Source organism: Sciurus vulgaris (genome assembly GCF_902686455.1).
Source record: "Sciurus vulgaris genome assembly, chromosome: 5".
Classification (NCBI taxonomy): domain Eukaryota; kingdom Metazoa; phylum Chordata; class Mammalia; order Rodentia; family Sciuridae; genus Sciurus; species Sciurus vulgaris.
In genome coordinates this window covers 13,797,429-13,815,919 of record NC_136465.1, presented here as the reverse complement: position 1 = coordinate 13,815,919, position 18,491 = coordinate 13,797,429, and the positions used below count along the sequence as shown (strand labels likewise).

The 18,491-nt window shown below is 52.3% G+C and overlaps 1 protein-coding gene across 3 annotated transcripts in view; it reads right to left on the bottom strand.

The window, feature by feature from the left end:
- Positions 1-841: 841 nt before the first annotated feature.
- Positions 842-18,491, bottom strand: part of LOXL2 (lysyl oxidase like 2) — an 83,969-nt gene continuing 66,319 nt past the window's right edge. For all 3 annotated transcript variants that reach the window (XM_079142277.1, XM_079142278.1, XM_079142279.1), the window contains exons 8-14: positions 17,939-18,106; positions 14,764-14,926; positions 11,799-12,042; positions 6,384-6,499; positions 5,645-5,781; positions 2,802-2,913; positions 842-2,196 (exon numbers count right to left, since the gene is read on the bottom strand). In XM_079142277.1, coding sequence (XP_078998403.1) covers positions 2,117-2,196; positions 2,802-2,913; positions 5,645-5,781; positions 6,384-6,499; positions 11,799-12,042; positions 14,764-14,926; positions 17,939-18,106 — 1,020 coding nt within the window. In that variant the 3' untranslated portion in view covers positions 842-2,116. The remainder of the gene's footprint in view (positions 2,197-2,801; positions 2,914-5,644; positions 5,782-6,383; positions 6,500-11,798; positions 12,043-14,763; positions 14,927-17,938; positions 18,107-18,491) is intronic.

The following is an 18,491-nucleotide window of genomic DNA, read 5'->3' as shown; positions in this document are numbered from 1 at the left end:
AGTACTCAGGTCCCAAGGCTCTGGGCTGTCCCTGTGCTACCTGTTAGTGGCACAACGGGGCTCTTTGCAGAAACAAACGGAACAGAGTCAAGAGGTGAGATCTGAATGCATGCTGGGTTTGCTTCCCCTGCAGGAACAAATGTGAGGTGTCCTGGGAGAGGCCTGGTGCTCTCCTTTCTCTGGCTTTGGTGGAGAGTTGGTGCCGCAGGGTCCCTGCCTGGAGCTTTGATGTCACTGTAGACCTGATTTGTGGACCTAGCATAGTCTTTATGCAGTTGGGAGCCCCCAGGTCTGGGTAACAGTGGCTGGATTGGGTCTTTCACCCCCACTGCCACAGGAAATGGCTCAGAGCTCCTGTTCTGCTGATCCACGTGCCCTCCACCCGCTTTGGGAAACTTTCTGTGACTTTTTAAATCTAGTTGTCCCCTGTGGGCCTGACACAACAGCTGTGTGCCTGACAACTTTCAGCAAAAAAGCAGAGTTCAGAGAAGGTCACAGCTGGATGTTTGTTACTCTTTGTGACCTCCCTAGACTGGTCAGGGCAGCGGTGTTCTCTCACCCTGGATTGTGGGGATATGGGAGCCATCTCTGCATGTTGTGAAACGGTAAACCTTATTATAAAGCTCCTTTTCAGCAATGGAACACAGGAATCTCAGGGCCTGGGCACACTGGTTTAGATGAAATCTGGGTGTGTATCGTGAATCTCTCAGTCCACTATGCAACTAGGTATAAATGTGATAAGACATGGGTTTGGTGAGTGTCCCCGTCATGCAGAACCCAGATTATAGCACAACTGAATCAATCGAATTGGAACGACAGAAAGATGACTCACACAAGTAGCTGATTTTCCTTTTGAGCTATATTTTCAAAGGCCCAGATGCCTGATGTTGAATGCCACTAAGTTACTTTGTGTTTCAAAGGTTGTGAACATATAATAATGGTATCTTGAAAATAAGAGAGAGCAGGGGGGAAAGCACCGACTCTGAGCCCACTTAGAAAACACGTGGCATCATTACAGTAGTCCTCCCTTATCTGAGGCTTCCTTTTCTGTGGTTTGTTACCTGTAGTCAATTGTGGTCCAAAAATATGAACATAAAATTTCAGAAACAATTCAAAGGTTAAATTGAATGCTTTTTCTGAGTAGCGTGATGAAATCTTGCACCATCCTGCTCTGTCCAGCCTGGGATGTGCATCATCCATTTGTCCAGTGTATCCACACTGCATACACTACCCACCTGTTAGTAACTATCTCAGTTCAGAGCCACTGTAAAAATACCACAGTGCTTGTGTTCAAGTAACCTTGATTTTACTTAATAATGGCTTCAATAATGCTGGCGACTTGGATATGCCAAAGAGAAGCCATAAAGTGCTTTCTTTAAGTGAAAAAGTGGAAGTACAATAAGGTATTTTGAGAAAGAGATCATATTCACATAATTTTTATTACAGCATATTGTTACAGTTGTTTTATTATTAACTATTGTTGCTAATCTCTTAACTGTGCCTAAATAAAACTTTGTCATAGATATGTATATATAGAAAAAAAAGTTAAATATAGGGTTCAGTACTACATGTGGTTTCAGGCATCCACTGGGGATTTTGGAACATCCGCCCTGTGGATAAGGGGGGACTACTGTTCTTATAAGTGTGACTAAAATTGACTAGAGGCAGTTGACTTAATTGGAAGAGAGGTCTAGATATTCAAGTTTGCTGGAAAGGACCTAAGAGGAAGAGCAACGGGATCCAGCCTGACCACCTCTGGGTTGAGAAGCTCACATTTGCCCGTGTGTAACTGGAGAAGGAGACAGTCCTGTATGATCTGTGCAGAGTCTGGAGGTGTCAGACTCAGGGTGGACCATAGCTTGGATGGGACAAGCTGATGACAGCCTGCATGCCACCCAGGGTCCTGGGTAAGGCTGGATCTCAGAACTGCTCCTACAGCTCCGTGGACAAGTCCCAGCCCCCAAGGCCTTCCCAGGCCAGAGGTCAGGCAGCAGCACCTGGTGAATGAGGGAGCACCCTCCTCCTGAGTGGGTCTGCATGGGGCAGGTTGTGGTGGTTAGTCCTCCTGGGAAAGATGTACCGTGACCCGAAGACAGGAGGTGACCATGAGTCTTCTCTACTGCGTCGAGAGCTGGTTATTTAAGAGTCCACTGAACTGTTCAAACTTTTGTTCTGTCTCATCACTGAAGGAACCACCTGAGAATCAGGGAGAGAGTTTGGCCAGTTAGATGGTCAGCCCTGAGGGCCGGAACTGAGGCCACCTCTGAGCACCCATCAGGAGCAGGGCCAGATATATAGGGACCCTATCAAACTCAAGAGTATGCATGAATAAATGCAGTGTCTCTAATTTTTACTGTCCATCACTTTCCTGCAGAGGAGAAAACTGTTTTCCTTTGTCCCCCAGGTCATATAATCCAAGGGAAAAGCCTCTTTTTTTGGAGACTAGAAGTAACAGTGGTTCACTTGCTTCTAATTTTTGACAGAGGAAAACCTGATACACAGTGCCCACAAATTGCTGACACCCACAATTTTGAGGTCATATGCATAAAGTTGGTGGCCTCAGTTCAGCCCTTAAACGGTTCTGGGGTCTGTTCTTGCTGGGCAGGCTGGTTCTGTCCCGCTGTGGCCAGGGCTGGCTGTGAACACCAAGTCTCAGCCCAGGCCTGAGTCCAGGAACGCAGTGCTGGCCCAGTTCCCCAAGCTCTTTATCCACAGGGGGAAGCTGCCTCTGCTCTTGCCACCTGTTTCTTGGAAGGTGGGCTGGAGCCTGAGGAGGGGTGGGGGCAGCCCAGGGACCTTACCTATGTGGCAGTTGTACATCCAGATGCGGTGGCCATCGTAGCGGCTCCTGCACTTCATGATGTTGTTGGAGAAATCAGATTCTGGGACCTCATAGTTGGGGTTGATAACAACCTGGGAGGAATCATGCCAGAGGAAGCTGCTCAATCCCTCCTGGCCATCCTTCACCTCAGGCCTGGGCTCTGCCAAGGCCAGCCCAGTTTTCAGAGCTGGGGACCTCAGGAGGGGATCGTGGCAGGTGCTGAGGAGCAGCTAAGGGCGAGACTGGCCAGAGAGAAGCTTGGCTTGCAAGAGGGCTTGTGTCCCTCTTTCTTGGTATAAAAACACACCTTCAGCAAGGGTCACCCTCCCAGGACCTTCTGCAGGAGGAGAAAGCAGATTGCTGAGATGGAGTGGGGGGAACTGAGTGGTATCAAACACAAGAAGAGGGGTGCTGGGGGCAGGGTGCTGGTCCCAGCTGAATGATGCTGGACACACCCTTCCTCTCTCTGGGCATTGGGGCTGCTCTGTAAAATGGTGGGCTGGTCTTAGGTGATCCTGAAGTCTTTTCTTGCTCTGCTGGCGTAGGATCTGGCTTGAGACTGTTGGTGAAGACTGGACCCCCTTCTGCTACACCTTCTACCCCACCCACCTGCTTTCTCCCCATTACCCCAGCTGAGTGGACACAGCCAGAAGCAGCAGGGGTCTGGGAAGGGACAGAGAGGTTCTGGGTGAGCAACCAGAAGAAAGGAAAATGGAGCTGGAGACAGAGGATGAGACAAAAGCTGTACTGGAGCTGTGGGTGAAGGTCAGGGATCATAAATGACAGGGCTTCCCTCCAGGACTGTACACATTTGGAAGGGCCGTTTCCCGCCTCCTGGTGTGTGGGGGGAGGGGTAGGATGCTTGCTAAGGAATATTGTAGGTGTGAGGTCCCAGAAAGGCCCTTTAGCAGATTGGCTGGGTCTTCCCTCAGAGATGCTTTGGGAAACTGAGGCCAGCCTGCCTCACCCTCAAGTCCTGGTCTGGAGGCAGTCACTCTGGAGGACCTGTGTCTGGCCTGCCTGGTCAGACCTGACAGAGGCCATGTCCCAGTCTGGTAAATGCCCCATTCTGGAGTTATCTGACTTTCCTTTGGTCTCTTTTCTACCCAAAAACCCTGGCTGTCTCCTTGCCCCACCCATGTGACATGGAGCAATTGATACTTGTCACACTGAGGCCCAAGCAGTGCCTTGCCCATCCAGTGTCCCTGAAGTATGGCCACAAGGGCAACAGGATGCAGCAAGGGCTCCTGCTGGGGGCTGTCAGGGCCAGCGTGACCCGCATGGGTGCAGCTGGGACTGGAATCCATGGTGGCCACGGTCCCATTCCATTCTCACATCTGGGTTCTAAATCTCATGAGCATCTGCAAGGAAGCACTTTAATTTCCTGTATTTCTGTGAATCTTGGAAGTGACAAGAAAGGGGACAAAGCAAGGACCCCCAGAAACCTAGTGGTCCATTCAGTCCTGCCTCAGTCTTGGGGCACTAGTCCCTACTTGCAGCACCCACTCCTTCTCCCCCAGTGCCCTGTCCCGTCCCTGAAGCAGATCCTGGTGCCCACAGTGAAGGTGGCACTGTGTCCAGGAATGGCCAGGCTTGCAGGCATCTAAAGCTCTGTGTTTATAGCAAGGAAAATATTTCTTTTAATTCGTCCGAGTCATTAACATGCTCTGAGTCTGTTTGCTAACTGTATCATTTAGGGGTCAAGAGCACATCATATGGAGTTGAAGTGACCAGGGTTTACCTGGTTGTAAACTGTGGATAATCCTAAGGCTCCATCACTTCAATGAGACAGGCTGCCTGGCCTCCCATAAGTCTTCAATAAATCATAGTTATTGAATAGATGGCATTTGTCAGAATATAGGATAATACACATTCACTGGCCAAGTCATAGCAGACGGCCAACGTAGGCCATGGGGCGCTGTGTACATGAACAGAACCAGAGATGTTCTTTTTTTAAATAAAGAGCACTCTGCAATTTGGCAGGGCTTTGCCAGGTCCTCAGTTCTGGCCTCCTGGGTAAAAAATTGCTTGGCCATCTGATTTCCAGCCTCTGAGGCTGCCGGGAAAACCTCTCAAAGCCCTGTGGTCACTTCTCTGCAGGTACAGGTTCTTCAGGGAAGCATATGGGGATGGGATGGCAGGTCAGGTGCTCAGCTGGCTGGGTGCCTCCTGGGGAAAGTTTTCAAGGCAGAATGACACACTTCTGGTCACCTACTTTGCCACTCAATGGGGCCAACTAGGAAACAAGATGAGTGGAAATGTGTTGAAATGAAGCTTCTGCAGACAGGAGCATGGCCATGTGCCAGAAGGGGAGGCAGAAGGGTCCAGTGTCCTTTGCCTCACCTGCCAAGTGGCCTCTGGGGGAGCATGCCGCTGTGTGTAGGAAGGGGGGGGGGGGGAAGGCTCCCTGGCTCCTCTTCAAGGCTGGCTGTGCCCCAGGGCAGAAGCCCTGGGAAGTCCCTACAGTACAGTCACTGGCCAGGCTATTGCAGCTTGAGTCTACCATTATAGATTGACTTCTTTGCATGGAGAATGGCCCCTCTGCAGAGCCTCCTTTCTGACCCAGGGAAGTGACAAACACATGTGAGTACAGGAGATTGTGTTCAGCCTGAGCACAGCAGGGTGAGGGTGCTGGGGTCAAGCAGGGTGGCGGGGAGAGAAGATCAAAGGAGGCCAAAGGTGTGGTTGTCTCAGAGTCCATGTAACCAACTCCTGGCCCATGGACTAAATCAGCTTGCAGATGCATTTTGATTTGCAAGTGGCAGGAGTGAATTGCAAGCTCAGGCTGCCTCCCTGTTCCCATAAGCAGGGCCCTCACCTCACCTGGAACAGGTAGTCTCCAGGGGGCACGTCGGTGATGTCAACCCACTGGCAGTCGATGTCATGGCGGTACATGTCCCAGCAGCCCATGGTGATGCCCTGCTCACCAAAGTTGGCGCATTCATAATTCTTCTGAATGTCTGCAGGCAGGGGCGGTGGGAGCCTGTCACCGTGTATCCCCAACCCGCCAGCCCCGCTGCCATCCCTCTTCCTGCCCCAAGCTCCCACCTTTGCTTCAGTGAATAAGGGATTCACATTCATGGAGAGGCCGCTGTGGCTGCACCTCTCTAGGCACGGGTGTGATCAGAATGGAGATCAGGGCAGCGGGTGCAGATGTGGTGACTTATTAGAGGTGCCTAAACTGGGGAAGCAGGTGAGAGAGGGTGGGCAACGCTTCTGCATTTGGACCTGAAGGGTCATAGTCTGGTGGGAGAGGGAAACTGGGTCTTGGGACACCCAGGAAGAAAGGTTTCTGGCAAGCAGCAGGCCCAAGGGTCTGGACCTTACCTGGCAGGCCAGGGGCCCTACCAGTGCCTGTCCGCACAACTCTGGGGGAACAGGTGCCTTTACAACCAGGTTTTGCCTACATCCTTCAGCCCCAGCAAAGGCCCAGCATGGAGAAAGGTCACGTGGAGAGTCAGCAGTGGCCAGGGGACAGATCCAGCATCCGACCGGCTGGGCACAGGGCTGGAAGCACTGGAGCCCCTCGAAAACTCCCCTCGTTCCCCCCACACAAAGCTACCTCCTTCACATTCTGTGTCCTCCAAGCAGAAGCTGGCCTTGTGGCCCTCGGCCACCTTGGTGCCGTTGAGGTTCAGCAGGTCATAGTGGGTGAACACTTCCATGCTGTGGTAATGCCTGGGGGCCAGAGAGAGGTGGGGAGTGTCACCTGCAAGCAGTGGCCCCACTGGCCATTTGCATGAGAGAATCTCAAGCAGCATGGCCACTGGGTGGTCAGGAGAGATGGGGGAAGGGCAAGGGAAAAGGTAAGGAAGCCGGTGTCTGTGGTGCTTCTCAGCTTCCGGGCTGCGGAGTCAGCCAGCTGCTCACCTCGCGGAGCTTCGCCAAGCCTCTATTATTTTTAATAAGCCAGGGTCCTTCTGAGCCCTCAGGTGGTCCTCCCCGCTTGCTTGGTACCCTTCCTCTAGACTTCATTTAAAAAATTATATTCTGATGTCTTTTAAAAGCATTTTAAGGTGGACGTATGGTAGGGAGGGAAAGAGGATGAGGGGGGATGTGCCATGGGTAAGCAGGGAGGTGGGAAAGAAGAGGCATTAAGGACACGCACTCTGGGGACATTCATCCACTTCCCCTCTAGACCCTGGGAGCTAAGTGATGGCACGTCTGTGCCACTGAGTTGAGCAAATGAAGCAAGAAGGGGAAGAAGGAGGCCCTCTGGGAAGGAGAAGTGAGTCACTCTCAGGGAGCAACAGGGCTGCAGCACGGGAAGGCCCATTGGGGCTCTGGAAGGGAGCTGTGGAGGGGCGCTTGTGCAAACAGGCTGTAGTTCCCCCGGCTGCCTGTTTACAGCAGTCCATCTCTTCACTTGGGAGGAATTGAGAACAGATGCAGAGTCTTGGAAAGTGACGCGTTTGGCTCAGGATACACAAGGCAAACATGGCTGCTATATGGAGCATTCTGGAATCCCTCGCTGTCCAGGACCGGGGCTGAAGGCACCAGGCTGACTTTAGCACCATCCCGACCTGTCACATGTCTCCACCCTCACAGGGACGTTTGGAAAAGGTACAACAGTGAAGAAGAAGGGACAAGGCCTGGGGGCGGGGGGGCCTGCTTTGTTTATGCTGGATCTCAGTTTCCTCCTCAGGAAAGAGGAACAATAACATCAGCCCCTCTCAGGGCAACGTTAGGAGCGAATAGGCTATATGACAGAAAGGCCTCCTGAGGCTGGCAACAGGGCGGGCGCTCAGTACCGCTCATTATCACTGCCATCAGCAGCAATGGCAGTGGCATTGATACTACCTAGAGGTGGCATTACTCCGAGGCCCCTGGCAGCCCCTACTTCCCATGCCTTACACAGTGGCCCCAAGCTCTCTCTGCTGTGCTTGGGCAATGGCGGGCAGAGGGAAGAGGGGAACGGAAAGGAGGGGCCTTCTGAGGAAACAGAGGCTCTCTTTCCTCCTTCCTGTGTTTTAGCTTGTGCTAAAAATAACGCCAGGAGCTGCTAAGTCGGGCTTCCCCCAGTCACTCGTGTTTCTGGGTGAGATGGTGCTGAGCCAGGGGCCCTTGGAGAGCATTCACAAGGAGCATTTTGTGGCGGTCCAAGAGATGACTTTGAAAGAGTCTATTTTGGCTTCCTGAAGGAGCCCAATGAGACATGAGGTCTGACTCATGGCCTAAAAATGTCTGCCTCTTTCAGAGAGGGGCTTATGTGACCGTGCTGGCCGGCTGGAAAGACTGAAGAGGAGTAGTTTATGTTCCGTTGTCTAAACAGAATTCAGACGGAGCCCACAGACGGGCTGCAGTGAGGCCGGCCACCTCCTGCGCTCCTGCTTCCTGAAGACCTGATTCAAGTCTCCGCTAGATTCATCCCCCCCCCCCCCCCCCCCCCCCCCCCGCCCCGGGAAAGCCGGGAGGGAGGAGCTGGTTTTATGGCTTCTCAGTTTTCACCAGTTTCTGACCCGAATGCCTCTCCTTTACCTCTGGGGTGTACATGGGCATCCCCTCCACCCTGGGGACGCATCTCCCTCCCAACAGGCCCCAGGTGGAGCCTGGAGACCCCCTCTTACCACCCCCACACCTTCGGAAATACAGATGGGGACCCTGGGAAGGCAGGAGGACAAGTTCTGGGCTCTTCTGGAATGGGAATCTAGGAGGGGGCCTGACGCCCAGTGTGGAGATAGGGAAGGTAGACCTGGAGAGAAATTCCAGAACACGAAGAGAAGACAGTGAAGCCTCATGCTTGGTGGAGGTCCTTGTGATCTGGATAAAAGGAAGGAAGGACGGCCTTCATGGCGGGACACAGAGCTCCTGTCCTAAGACTCGGCAGGAGGCATGTGTTTGAGGAGAATGTGATGACAGACAGGAGAGAGGTTCAGGGCCCTTCTTTGCTACCCTTGGTCATTGGTGGCCCCAGCAACTCTCGACCAAGGACTCGATGCACTTGGCAGTGGTGTCTCCTCCCACAGCAGCCAAGTGTCCCCAGAGCCTCCCGCTGGATGGTCTGGTGGAGCTCCGCCATGGCCGGGGCATCGCTCTCATCTGCAATTCAGAGACGCTGGGGGTGCTTTCCAGCTCAGAGGGGGCTGCCGCAAGAGCTGGGGCCTTTCAGTGGGTCCACCCTGCTGTCCTCAGGCAGCCCCTTGGCAGCGACAAAGACCCGTGGCTGTGATGAGGGCCTCTCACTGGCTCAGAGGCCACTCCGCATCTGTGGGCTTTGACCCTCCGTGGGTCTGCGCTGCATGTGGGAGGCACGGCCACTGAACAGAAGCCCCCTCTGCAGCAGTGCCATCCCTGACATGGGGGGCGTTGCTATGCTGGGGCCCACTCCAGGGCTCCTCTAGCTCCCACCCAGCTCCTCCCCCAGGCTTCCCCTGGGACACAGCAGCTGCCCTGCTGTGGACACTGCTGAGCACTGGCACCCGGTTCTGTGTGGTCCCTGTCAAAGCTGTGACATGTTGTGCCAGCTGAGCAGGTGTGCCCACTTCCTGGGGCACAGAAGACAGCGAAGGGGGCTCAACAACATAGTGAGACCCTGTCTCAAAATAAAAGATAAAAAATGGGCAAAGAATGTGGATCTGTGGTTAAGCGTCCCTGGGTTCAATCCCTGGTACAAAAAAAAAAAAAAGTCAGCAGAGCGTCCACATCAAGGTCGTCAGCCAAGGCACTGCATTTGAGAGAGAACTGAAGGCATTTCCCTCCATGTCCTGCTGCTGAAGAAACTTCCAAGGGCATCAGTCCTTGGGCTTCAGCTTAGAGCTTTCCAAGAACATGGCCCCGCTCCTCATTGTAGCATCAATTAAATTGGGAAGGGATGTGTTTCCCCATTCCCATTAATTTAAGCCAGGGTTCTCCCACTTGGCTCCACAGATGGGCTTGAAGTGTCTGTGAATCTGCTGAAATGGGACATTAAGTCTTCCAGAATTTTTTTTTTTTTTTTTTAAGTTGAGGCAGGGCCAGATTTCATCAGCCTCCCAAAGGGACCCAACAGAGGTTTAGGCCAGGCACCCTGCTGGAAGGCCCACCCAAAGAGTCTGGAGAAGTCACCAGGTGAGGTGAGGAGTCCCCTCTTATGGTCCTGGGATCTTATGGTCATAGTGTCTCAGTTATGGACAGAAAGGGACACAGGCTTAGCTGCATGTTCTTCTCTACCCTTCCCTCCCAAACCATTGACTGGAACATCTGTAAGCAAAGAAATAAAATAGACCACAGAGCCAGGGTTCCCTGGGACTCCAGACCAGAACACTTCCATGATGTCACCATGTGCCTATTCCTAGAGGAGAGACTGATTCCGTAGAGAGTAAGCACATGGCACTTGGAGACTCCTACCATGTCATCTTCGGGTGGGCCGCCATATGCAGGGCTGGGATGCAATTACCCTCCACTTATAGGCCCATGGGCAGCGTCAGCCCCACTGGCCCCTGGCCTCCAGCCTGTGTTCTGAAGGAAGCCAGGTACCAGTATTACCATGACTTGAACTCTGCTCCACTCATGCCCTGAAGAAGACTAATACGCTTCCATATGAAGATCAGAAGTGCTTCGGCTCATCAGGACTCTCACACCGTCAAGACAGTCATCGTAAAGGAAAATCAGTGCCCCCAAATGCCATCATAGTCCTTTCTTTTGACATAGGTTGAACCACTCTATCCCCACACTGACTTGAACGTGACTAGGCCACACTTGTGAAGTTAAAGGTAAGTTTCTGTTGAAGACACGGCAGAGACAACGGGAAGAGTGGCTGCTCTGGAGTCAGATGGGCCCAGGCAGGGACCCTGCCGGGCAACTCCCTGTGTTATCTTGGTCAGGTTAGCTGACACGGAGCCTCCATGCCTTACCTAGGATGACACGGATTCAAGAGCCTGGCACTTAGAAGGGCCAATACTCTTGAGTGCTTCTGTCTTGTGATCACAGCATTACAGAGCACCAAGGAAGCCCGGAGGTCACCTAGACCAGGGTTCCTGGCTCTGGTGTGCACACAGTCACCTGGGAGTCTTGTTAAAACTAAGGTTCACATTCATAGTCTGCAGAGCACCCTGGCATTTGGACCCTCAGGTGACGGCAGATACACTGGCAGAGGCGCCTCGCTTTGAGAGGCAGGGACCAGTGCAAAGGCTTTGTTTTCTAGGTGGGATACCTGAGCGCAGAGAAGGGGACTTACTGGAGGAAGTCTGAAGACCCCCAGGGAATTCCTGTCCTGTGAATGACAGAGGCCTCCTCCCTTCCTTTCCAACTATGCCGACTTCTGTCTTCCTAATCTGCCCAGCTCAGGTCTGAGCACACAATGTGACCAAGCACGGAGAGTGGATCTTGATTAGATTAAGAGTCAAGGGGGAAAAAAAGAAAAGGAAAGGAAAAAGGGAGGACAAAGGAAAAAAAGAAGGAAAGGCAGGAGTGATTCGGGTGGCTTCTGGTGGCCCCAGCTAGCACTGGCTCTAGAAGTTCACTCCGTTCTTTGGTTCCGGCCCAGGATTTATAGCACTGGGATCATATCAACAGACTGGCAAGCTGGAAAGGATGCCAGAGATCCCAGGTGATGTGGCCTAGTGGCCTAACGTCATGCAACTGGCTGGAGACCTGGCTGGGGAGCAGGGCTCCTGACTCCTGGGCCAGATTCTCTTTCCATACCCACTGTCTTCCTCAAGACATTTAGAACATGCATCAGTCTGTAAATACATTTCTACATGAACTTGGCATCTGGCAATTGCAGAACCCTAAAGTGTTGTGTGTAGTTCCCAAGGTGTGTATGCGCGTGAAGACCATCCGCGGAAGGTCTGTGGAAGCAGCGTGTGTCCAGCAACTTGTTGCCTAGTGGTAGAAGAGCTGGGGACAGGAAGCAGGGGCTCAGGGAGGGGGAGGTGGGCCGGGGGCTGGGAGTGGAGAGCAGCTTCTGTGAACACAGAAGACCAGCCTGGGGGACCCTTCCGGGTCCTGCAGGACGTCAGGGTGGGGCAGGTGAGTGATGATGGGAGGGAGGGCCTACCTGTGGCAGTCGTGCCAGATCCATGCATGGCGACCATTCTTGGGGCGGAAGTCGGACTGGCCGTTGTTGTGGATCTGGGAGGAGAAGCGCAGAAGGCGGCGGTAGCCCGTGGTGGGGTTGGTCTGGGCGGCCGAGGCCGAGAGGCAGTTCTCCTCCATGGCGCACTGCAGCATGAACATGGGCCGGTCCTCCAGGTAGGCGGTCTGCTGGACCATCTCGGCATTGAGGACCAGGTCAGGGGCAGCTGGGGGCAGACATGGTGGTCAAGGGCGAGGACCAGCGTTCACTTCTGGTCTCTGCTCTGTCCCTGCCACAGTCACCTCCTGGAACTGGCTCAAGGGCTCCTCAAGGTCACCCTTCTTGCTGAACACGACCCCCAGTTACTCTTTCTCTTTGCTGGGCGTCCTCTGGACACCGCGTGGCTTATCAGGGCAGGTGGGCAGTCTAACAGGTGTTGAATGTGGGCGGTGGGCACAGGAGGGCTCCTTATGTTATTCCCTCTATTTTCCAAGTGGCTCCAAACTTTTCATAATAAGAAGAAAGAACAACAATAATGATGGGGCGAGAGAACACTGCCACCTGCCCTGGTCTGACTCTCTGGGAATGATGTACTTTCCACTACGTATGCTATCGATGTAGATTTATGGTCTGCTAATACTGTACCCCTCAAAATACATGTCAACTGTTGATAAAAATCCATTATGACATTTGCTTCATGGCTGCATAATATTTAATTCATAGCCCTATCTCATATTTTTAGATATGTATGTTGGTGGTTTGAAACTTCCTTTCCCTAATCTACTCTAACATGCATTTAGCCAAACCAGCTGAGAGCTATGTTCCTGGACCATATGGCTACTGTCCCTTCCTTGGAGAAACACTCAGAGTAATGTGTTCAGCCTCTGCTGAGGAGCACTCTTGGCAGTGGCCCTCTACAACTCACTTCTGCCATAAGGGTGTTGAGGTATTGTTCATCTCAACTCTCAGTTCCCATACAGAGAAATCCCCTTGCATCTCAGAATCCAGAATAGTGAACTTCTCTTGACTCAGAAATTTTCTTCCATCTCATGGGCACTGTAAGTTATATTAATGAGGATGTTTCCCCTCTTTCCTTTGGCTGCTAGGAAGCTCACTGTGAAATTAATGACCTACTCAGAGTAAGTGCATAGAACTCTATGGTACAAACATTTTAATTAACCTCTCTCCAAGCTCCATTTGTGCCAGTACCTGGCTTCCTTCCACCTGTTTTTATCTTGTGCTATCTTGAATTTTATTTATTTAATTTCCTTTTGGAAAGGATGGAACATGGCAAATATAAATAATATGGTAGATAAAGAGAAAGTCCTGGCAGGGATGTGGCTGTTCTGCTCTGCTTGGGCAGGTAAGGGGGTGACCTCCCATCCCTTCTCTCTGACTGGATGTGATAGCTGATGAGCTGCCTAGAGAAACTGCAATCAGCGGCTGCAAGTCCTGCTTTGTAGGGGCTGGGAGGTGCTGACGGAGTTCAGTTTACTCACATTCCTTTTTATGGTTTAGATGTGAGGTGACTCCCAAAAGCTCATGTGTGAGACAATGCATGAAAGTTTAGAGGTGAAATGATTGGGTTGTGAGCGTTTTTAACCCAATCAGTGCATTAGTCCACTCGATGGGAGTGTTTGGGTGGTGACTGTAGGCAGGCAGGGCGTGGGTGGAGGAGGTAGGGCCCTGGGGAGTGACTTTAGGACGTATATTCTGTCCTTGGTGAGAGGAGCAGCCTCTTTCTGCTTCCTGGTGCTATGTCCTCTACCGCACTCTTCCGCCATGATGTTCTATTTTGCCTCGAGCCCCAGGGAATGGAGCCTGCTGTCTGTGGAGAGAGACCCCGGGAAACATGAGTGTCCATAAACTTTTCCTCCTCTAGAATTTTTCTTGTCTTTTGGTCACAGTGGTGAAAAGGCTGGCTAAAACAACCCTCGTCCTCGGAGATGGTTAAACGACAGTGATCATTGTTCACTAAGCACTTGAACATACGCATCATCGCATTTGATCCCCAATCTGCAGGGACAGCCGCAAGCGTACGTCCGGCAGTGCAGTCTGCCAAGGTCAGCTAACAGGACAGGGCCAGCTCTGAGTTCTCTGGTCCGTTAACAGGCCTTGTAACAGAGGTGGCTCAGCGAGGCTCACCAGGTTACACAGGGAGGGCCAGGTTTGGGGTCAGGAGGACAGTCACCCACGAGGCTGTCCTGCTGGTCCTCTCTCAGCATGGAAGAAGCCTTTGTGAGCTGAGCCATTGCAAATCCTGGCTGGGCTTCCCCTTAAATGTCCATCTCTCTAGAACTCCCAAAGTGTAACCAGGCAGCTAAATTGCTTCCAGGGTCCTTTTTCTTTGGTCCCGGGGATTGAACTCAGGGGTACTTGACCACTGAGCCACATTCCCAGCCCTATTTTGTATTTTATTTAGAGACAGGGTCTCACTGAGTTGCTTAGGGCCCAGTAATTGCTGAGGCTGGATTTGAACTCGCGATCCTCCCACCTCAGCCTCCAGAGCCGGTGGGATTACAGGCATGCACCACCACGCCCAGCATTCCAGGGTCTTAAAACAGGAAGCGATGTACAGAGCAGGCTGGAGGAGGGAAGCAGATGTCTGTGCGGAGTCCTGTCGTGGCTCCACCTGCTTTCCTAGCCTCCAAGGAACATGTCATCTTCCTCATTTAACTGGCATTAAAAAGGAGCCCGTGGTCACATACTTTGCCCTTGCTCACTGAAATAGTCAACAGTGGCCCCGTGACTTGAACCCAAGCCTCGCCCCCCGACTCCTAAGACTGCCGGCCGCTTTCTTGCCCCTGCATCACCAGCAAGCTCCCGCGACCTGGGCCTGGGGGTTGCTCATCTCTCGCCCCAGCTCTTCTCACTTAACCAAGGGCCGTCCTCCTTCCCTCAGCCTGGTGGGGTAGCAAAGGGGGGAGGCGACCCCCCAAGCGCTCACTTTCTGAGCAGGCGACTCCGGCCCCGTACTGCACCCCACCCTGGGGGCAGACCACATCCTCGTCGTGGCGGCAGTGCGCCAGGGACAGCTCCGTTCCCGAGCACTTCACTCCACTCATGACCACTTTGTTGGTGTAGACGTTCCCGTGCCAATACCAGGTCTCCTGCATGAATGGAAAGAAAGGGCCAGTTTGTCACGGTGACCTGTCACTCATATTCCATCCACTGACAGCCTCACAAAAATCCCATGGTTTTTCGATCCTATTTTTCAGTTGGAAATGGCTGAGGGGCAGGGACTCACTCACCCCAGCCAGGCAGTTAGGTGGTGGCAGAATGACTGAGAAGCCAGGTCTCCCTGAACCTACCCCTTGGATTTTGCCCCTTGGGAAAGTAGAGCTGTGGTCGAGGTCAAATGGTTGCTCAGTATTGCAGGTCAGGAACGACAGGCACCTGCAAGTCACACTGTCCTCTTCCTGTCCTGAGCCACGGCAGATATTGCTAATCAACAGAAACATTCTCTCCTCTAAGCCTGAATGTGATCTCAGAATCCTGCTTAACACAGTGCTCCGGGAAGACCCAACCAATCGAAAGGATTTGCAGGAGAGTAGAAACCATTTGCATATGTCAATCATTAGTTAAAAATCTCATAAAGTCTAACTTCTGGATTTAATTCTGGGGAAAGCACTTAATAGGGTGGTTCTTCACAGAGACTGAGGAGCCCTCATGTTTGTGATCCTGAGATTTATTGTGCCCCTTCAATCTTTGGGGTTGCAAAACATTGTTTGAATATACTATCCCACTTCAGAGAAATTTCCAGTAGAGAAAAGTGATAATCAGGGGGAGTAGAGTTAGGTGCAGAGCTGGGATGAGGATCCAGGTTTATGTTCCTGAGGTCTTGGTTGCTATTTTTTTTTTTTTTTTTTGGGTGCTGGGGATTAAACCCAGGGCCTTGTGCTTACAAGGCAAGCACTCTACCGACTGAGCTATCTCCCCAGCCCCTGTTCCTGAGGTCTCTAGGGTTAATTGTATGTGTTGACTTATAAGCTACCCAGATACTTGGTCAAACACTATTCTAGATGTTTCTATGATACAGGTTTTAGATGAGACTTATATTTAAATAAGTTGACTTGCATAGCACAGTACCCTCCATAATGTGGATGGGCCTCATTCCATCAGTTGAAGGTCTTAAGAGAAAAAAAAAGACTTGAGGTCCCTCCAGGAACAGGGAATTCTGCCTGCAGAATGCTTTTGGACTTGAGCTCCATCAACTCTTCCCTGGGCCTGCCCTGCAGAATTTGGACTTGTAGTCAATTTCTTAAAAATCTCAACACCTCCCACCCTTTGCATATAAAGTCTTAATCCTCTGTGTCCATGTGTTCTGCATCCAGGGATTCAACCTCCACAGGTAGAAAAAAGTGTTTTAATTGTATGTGTACTGAACATGTATAGTTTTTTCTTGCTAGTATTCCCTAAACAATACAATATCACAATTATTGACATAGCATTCACATTGCATTAGGTATTATTTACAGTAAACAGGAGGATGTGTGTAGGTTATATGCAAATAAGATGCCATTTTACATAAGGGGCTAGAGCATCCTTGGGCTTTGGTATCTGGGAGGGGTGCTGGAACCCATCCTCCACAGATGCTGAGGGATGGGATCATCGTACATTCACATACCCTATTGGTTGTATTTCTCTAAAGAACCTGACCAAACACCCTCCTTATTCTCCAGATGAAAAAATGGGTCTCCCTATCCTTGTATTTGAATATACCACCAGGATAACTCTGCATCGGGTACAGTCACAAGAATAAGTTCCTAATTAGAATAAGTCATTCCCCATGTATGTATAATATGCTACTGTCATGTATATCTAAGAAGAGCAAATAAAATAAAATTTAAAATAATGTGGGTCTCAAGCAGAGATGGGGATTGCAATTGGCGGCAGATTTGCGACCGATGTTAGGTCCAGGCCCGTTTTGTGACCCCTGCTGAGGCCCAGGTGTCTTAGGCCTGAGCTGACAGAGAACAAAAACAGCTGGACAGGGCTCTGTTGAAACGTGGCGCTGTTTTTCCACTCTCCCTGGAGAATCAGAGTGAGCCCAGCTGGTCATAAACAGCGTTAGCAGAAACACCGTGTTGCCCAGGGCAGCTGAACTCTGAGGGTGTGGGCCCCTCGGTTACTAGCCTGTCTCTCCTGGAGGCTGAAACAAAGAGCCACAGGGAAGCCCGTGTTCAGGACTCAGCACCTCCCTGGGATGACCTGGGTGCAGCCAGCCTGGGGGAGACAGGCTCCATAGAGTTCCTTCACTGCCCTCGGGGCTCCTCGCTCCACTCCGTGAAACGCCTTTCTTAGGCCCCAGCAGGGTAGCTTGGGACCAGGAGCTGAGCCAGGTTAACATGCGAGGTGGATCTCAAAGCATCTTCCTGCCGAATGGAAGTGTTCGGCGCTAGGATACTGAGGGCTTGGAATGATTCTTTCCATGTCACAGGGAGCAAAACAGGCACAGAGAGTGGCTGCTTTGTCCCAGACAGTCATGATGCTGCTGGTGGGATGGAGTCAGGAGAAGAGCCAGAGCATCGTGGTCCTGCGCTGCCTTATGATAGGGTGGGAGAGTGGGAATGCTGGGCCAGAGCTCAGAGGCTCAGGTGAGTCACCCTGTCTTTGCAGAAGGGGGCCTGGGAAGAAGGGACAGCTGACAAGGCAAGGGCTCTGGACACATCTTTACTAGTGTCTCAGGGCAGGATGTGTGAGGCACAGACAGTCAGGAAAGGCTCTAGCCAGAGGGGGCTTCTAAGGGAATGTAAGCTGTTTGGGGTGTAGCTTTGGGGTCAGTGGTCACCAGGTCCCAAAGAACTGAATTGCTTTTCTCTGCAAAAGGCAAATCAGGACACTGAGGCTCAGCCCCAGCCCAGGGACAATCCAGTGCAGAAACAGAGTGGGCTTCAGACAGCGAAGTCCAGTCCCTTGTTTTGCACTGGAAACAGGCCAGAGGCAGGAAGACACCTGCCCAGGCTCAGAGGTATAGTGGACAGAGCTGGAACTGGACAAGGTCTCCTGCCTGCAGGGGCAGGGCGTGGCCAGGAAGGCTCCTGGAAGAGGGTTCTGGTGGACGATGGGGAAGGTCAGGCTGGGTGGAGGGTGGGGCAGGTCCTGAGGCCCGGGCTTCTCACCTGGAAAGCGTTGCTGGCGAACCCCAGGCCCAGCTGCCGGCAGACCACCATGGCCTCCACGATGCCCCAGTTCTCGCCACACACCGTCCCCCACACCAGGGACCCATTTCTCTCTGTCAGCACCTCCACTCGGCCCTCATAGGGATTGCGGCCCCCGTTGAGGCGCAGCTGTGGATGGCAAGGAAGGCGTGGTTACCAGGACAGAAACGCGCGTCCCCTTAAGCCCCAACTTCCCCAAGCCAAGGGGTCCTGCCTGGGTCATGTCCAGATTCGGCAGCAGCCTCTGGCTGGGCTAGGGGTGTAGCTCAGTGGTGAAGCACTTGCCTAGCATGCGCGAGGCCCTGGGTTTGACCGTCAGCACTGCAAACAACCCCCTCCCCACCCAAAATAGCAGCATCCTAGAGAGCTTCCTGGGTGGTGGCTTCACAGCAACCTGGGCTCCTGCACACAGAACTCTGCTGGTAATGTCAGCACCCCCAAGAGATGAAATGAATGGCGCTAGATCCAGTCACCCACCCAATGGCACTGGGTTTGGATGGGACACCTACTGACA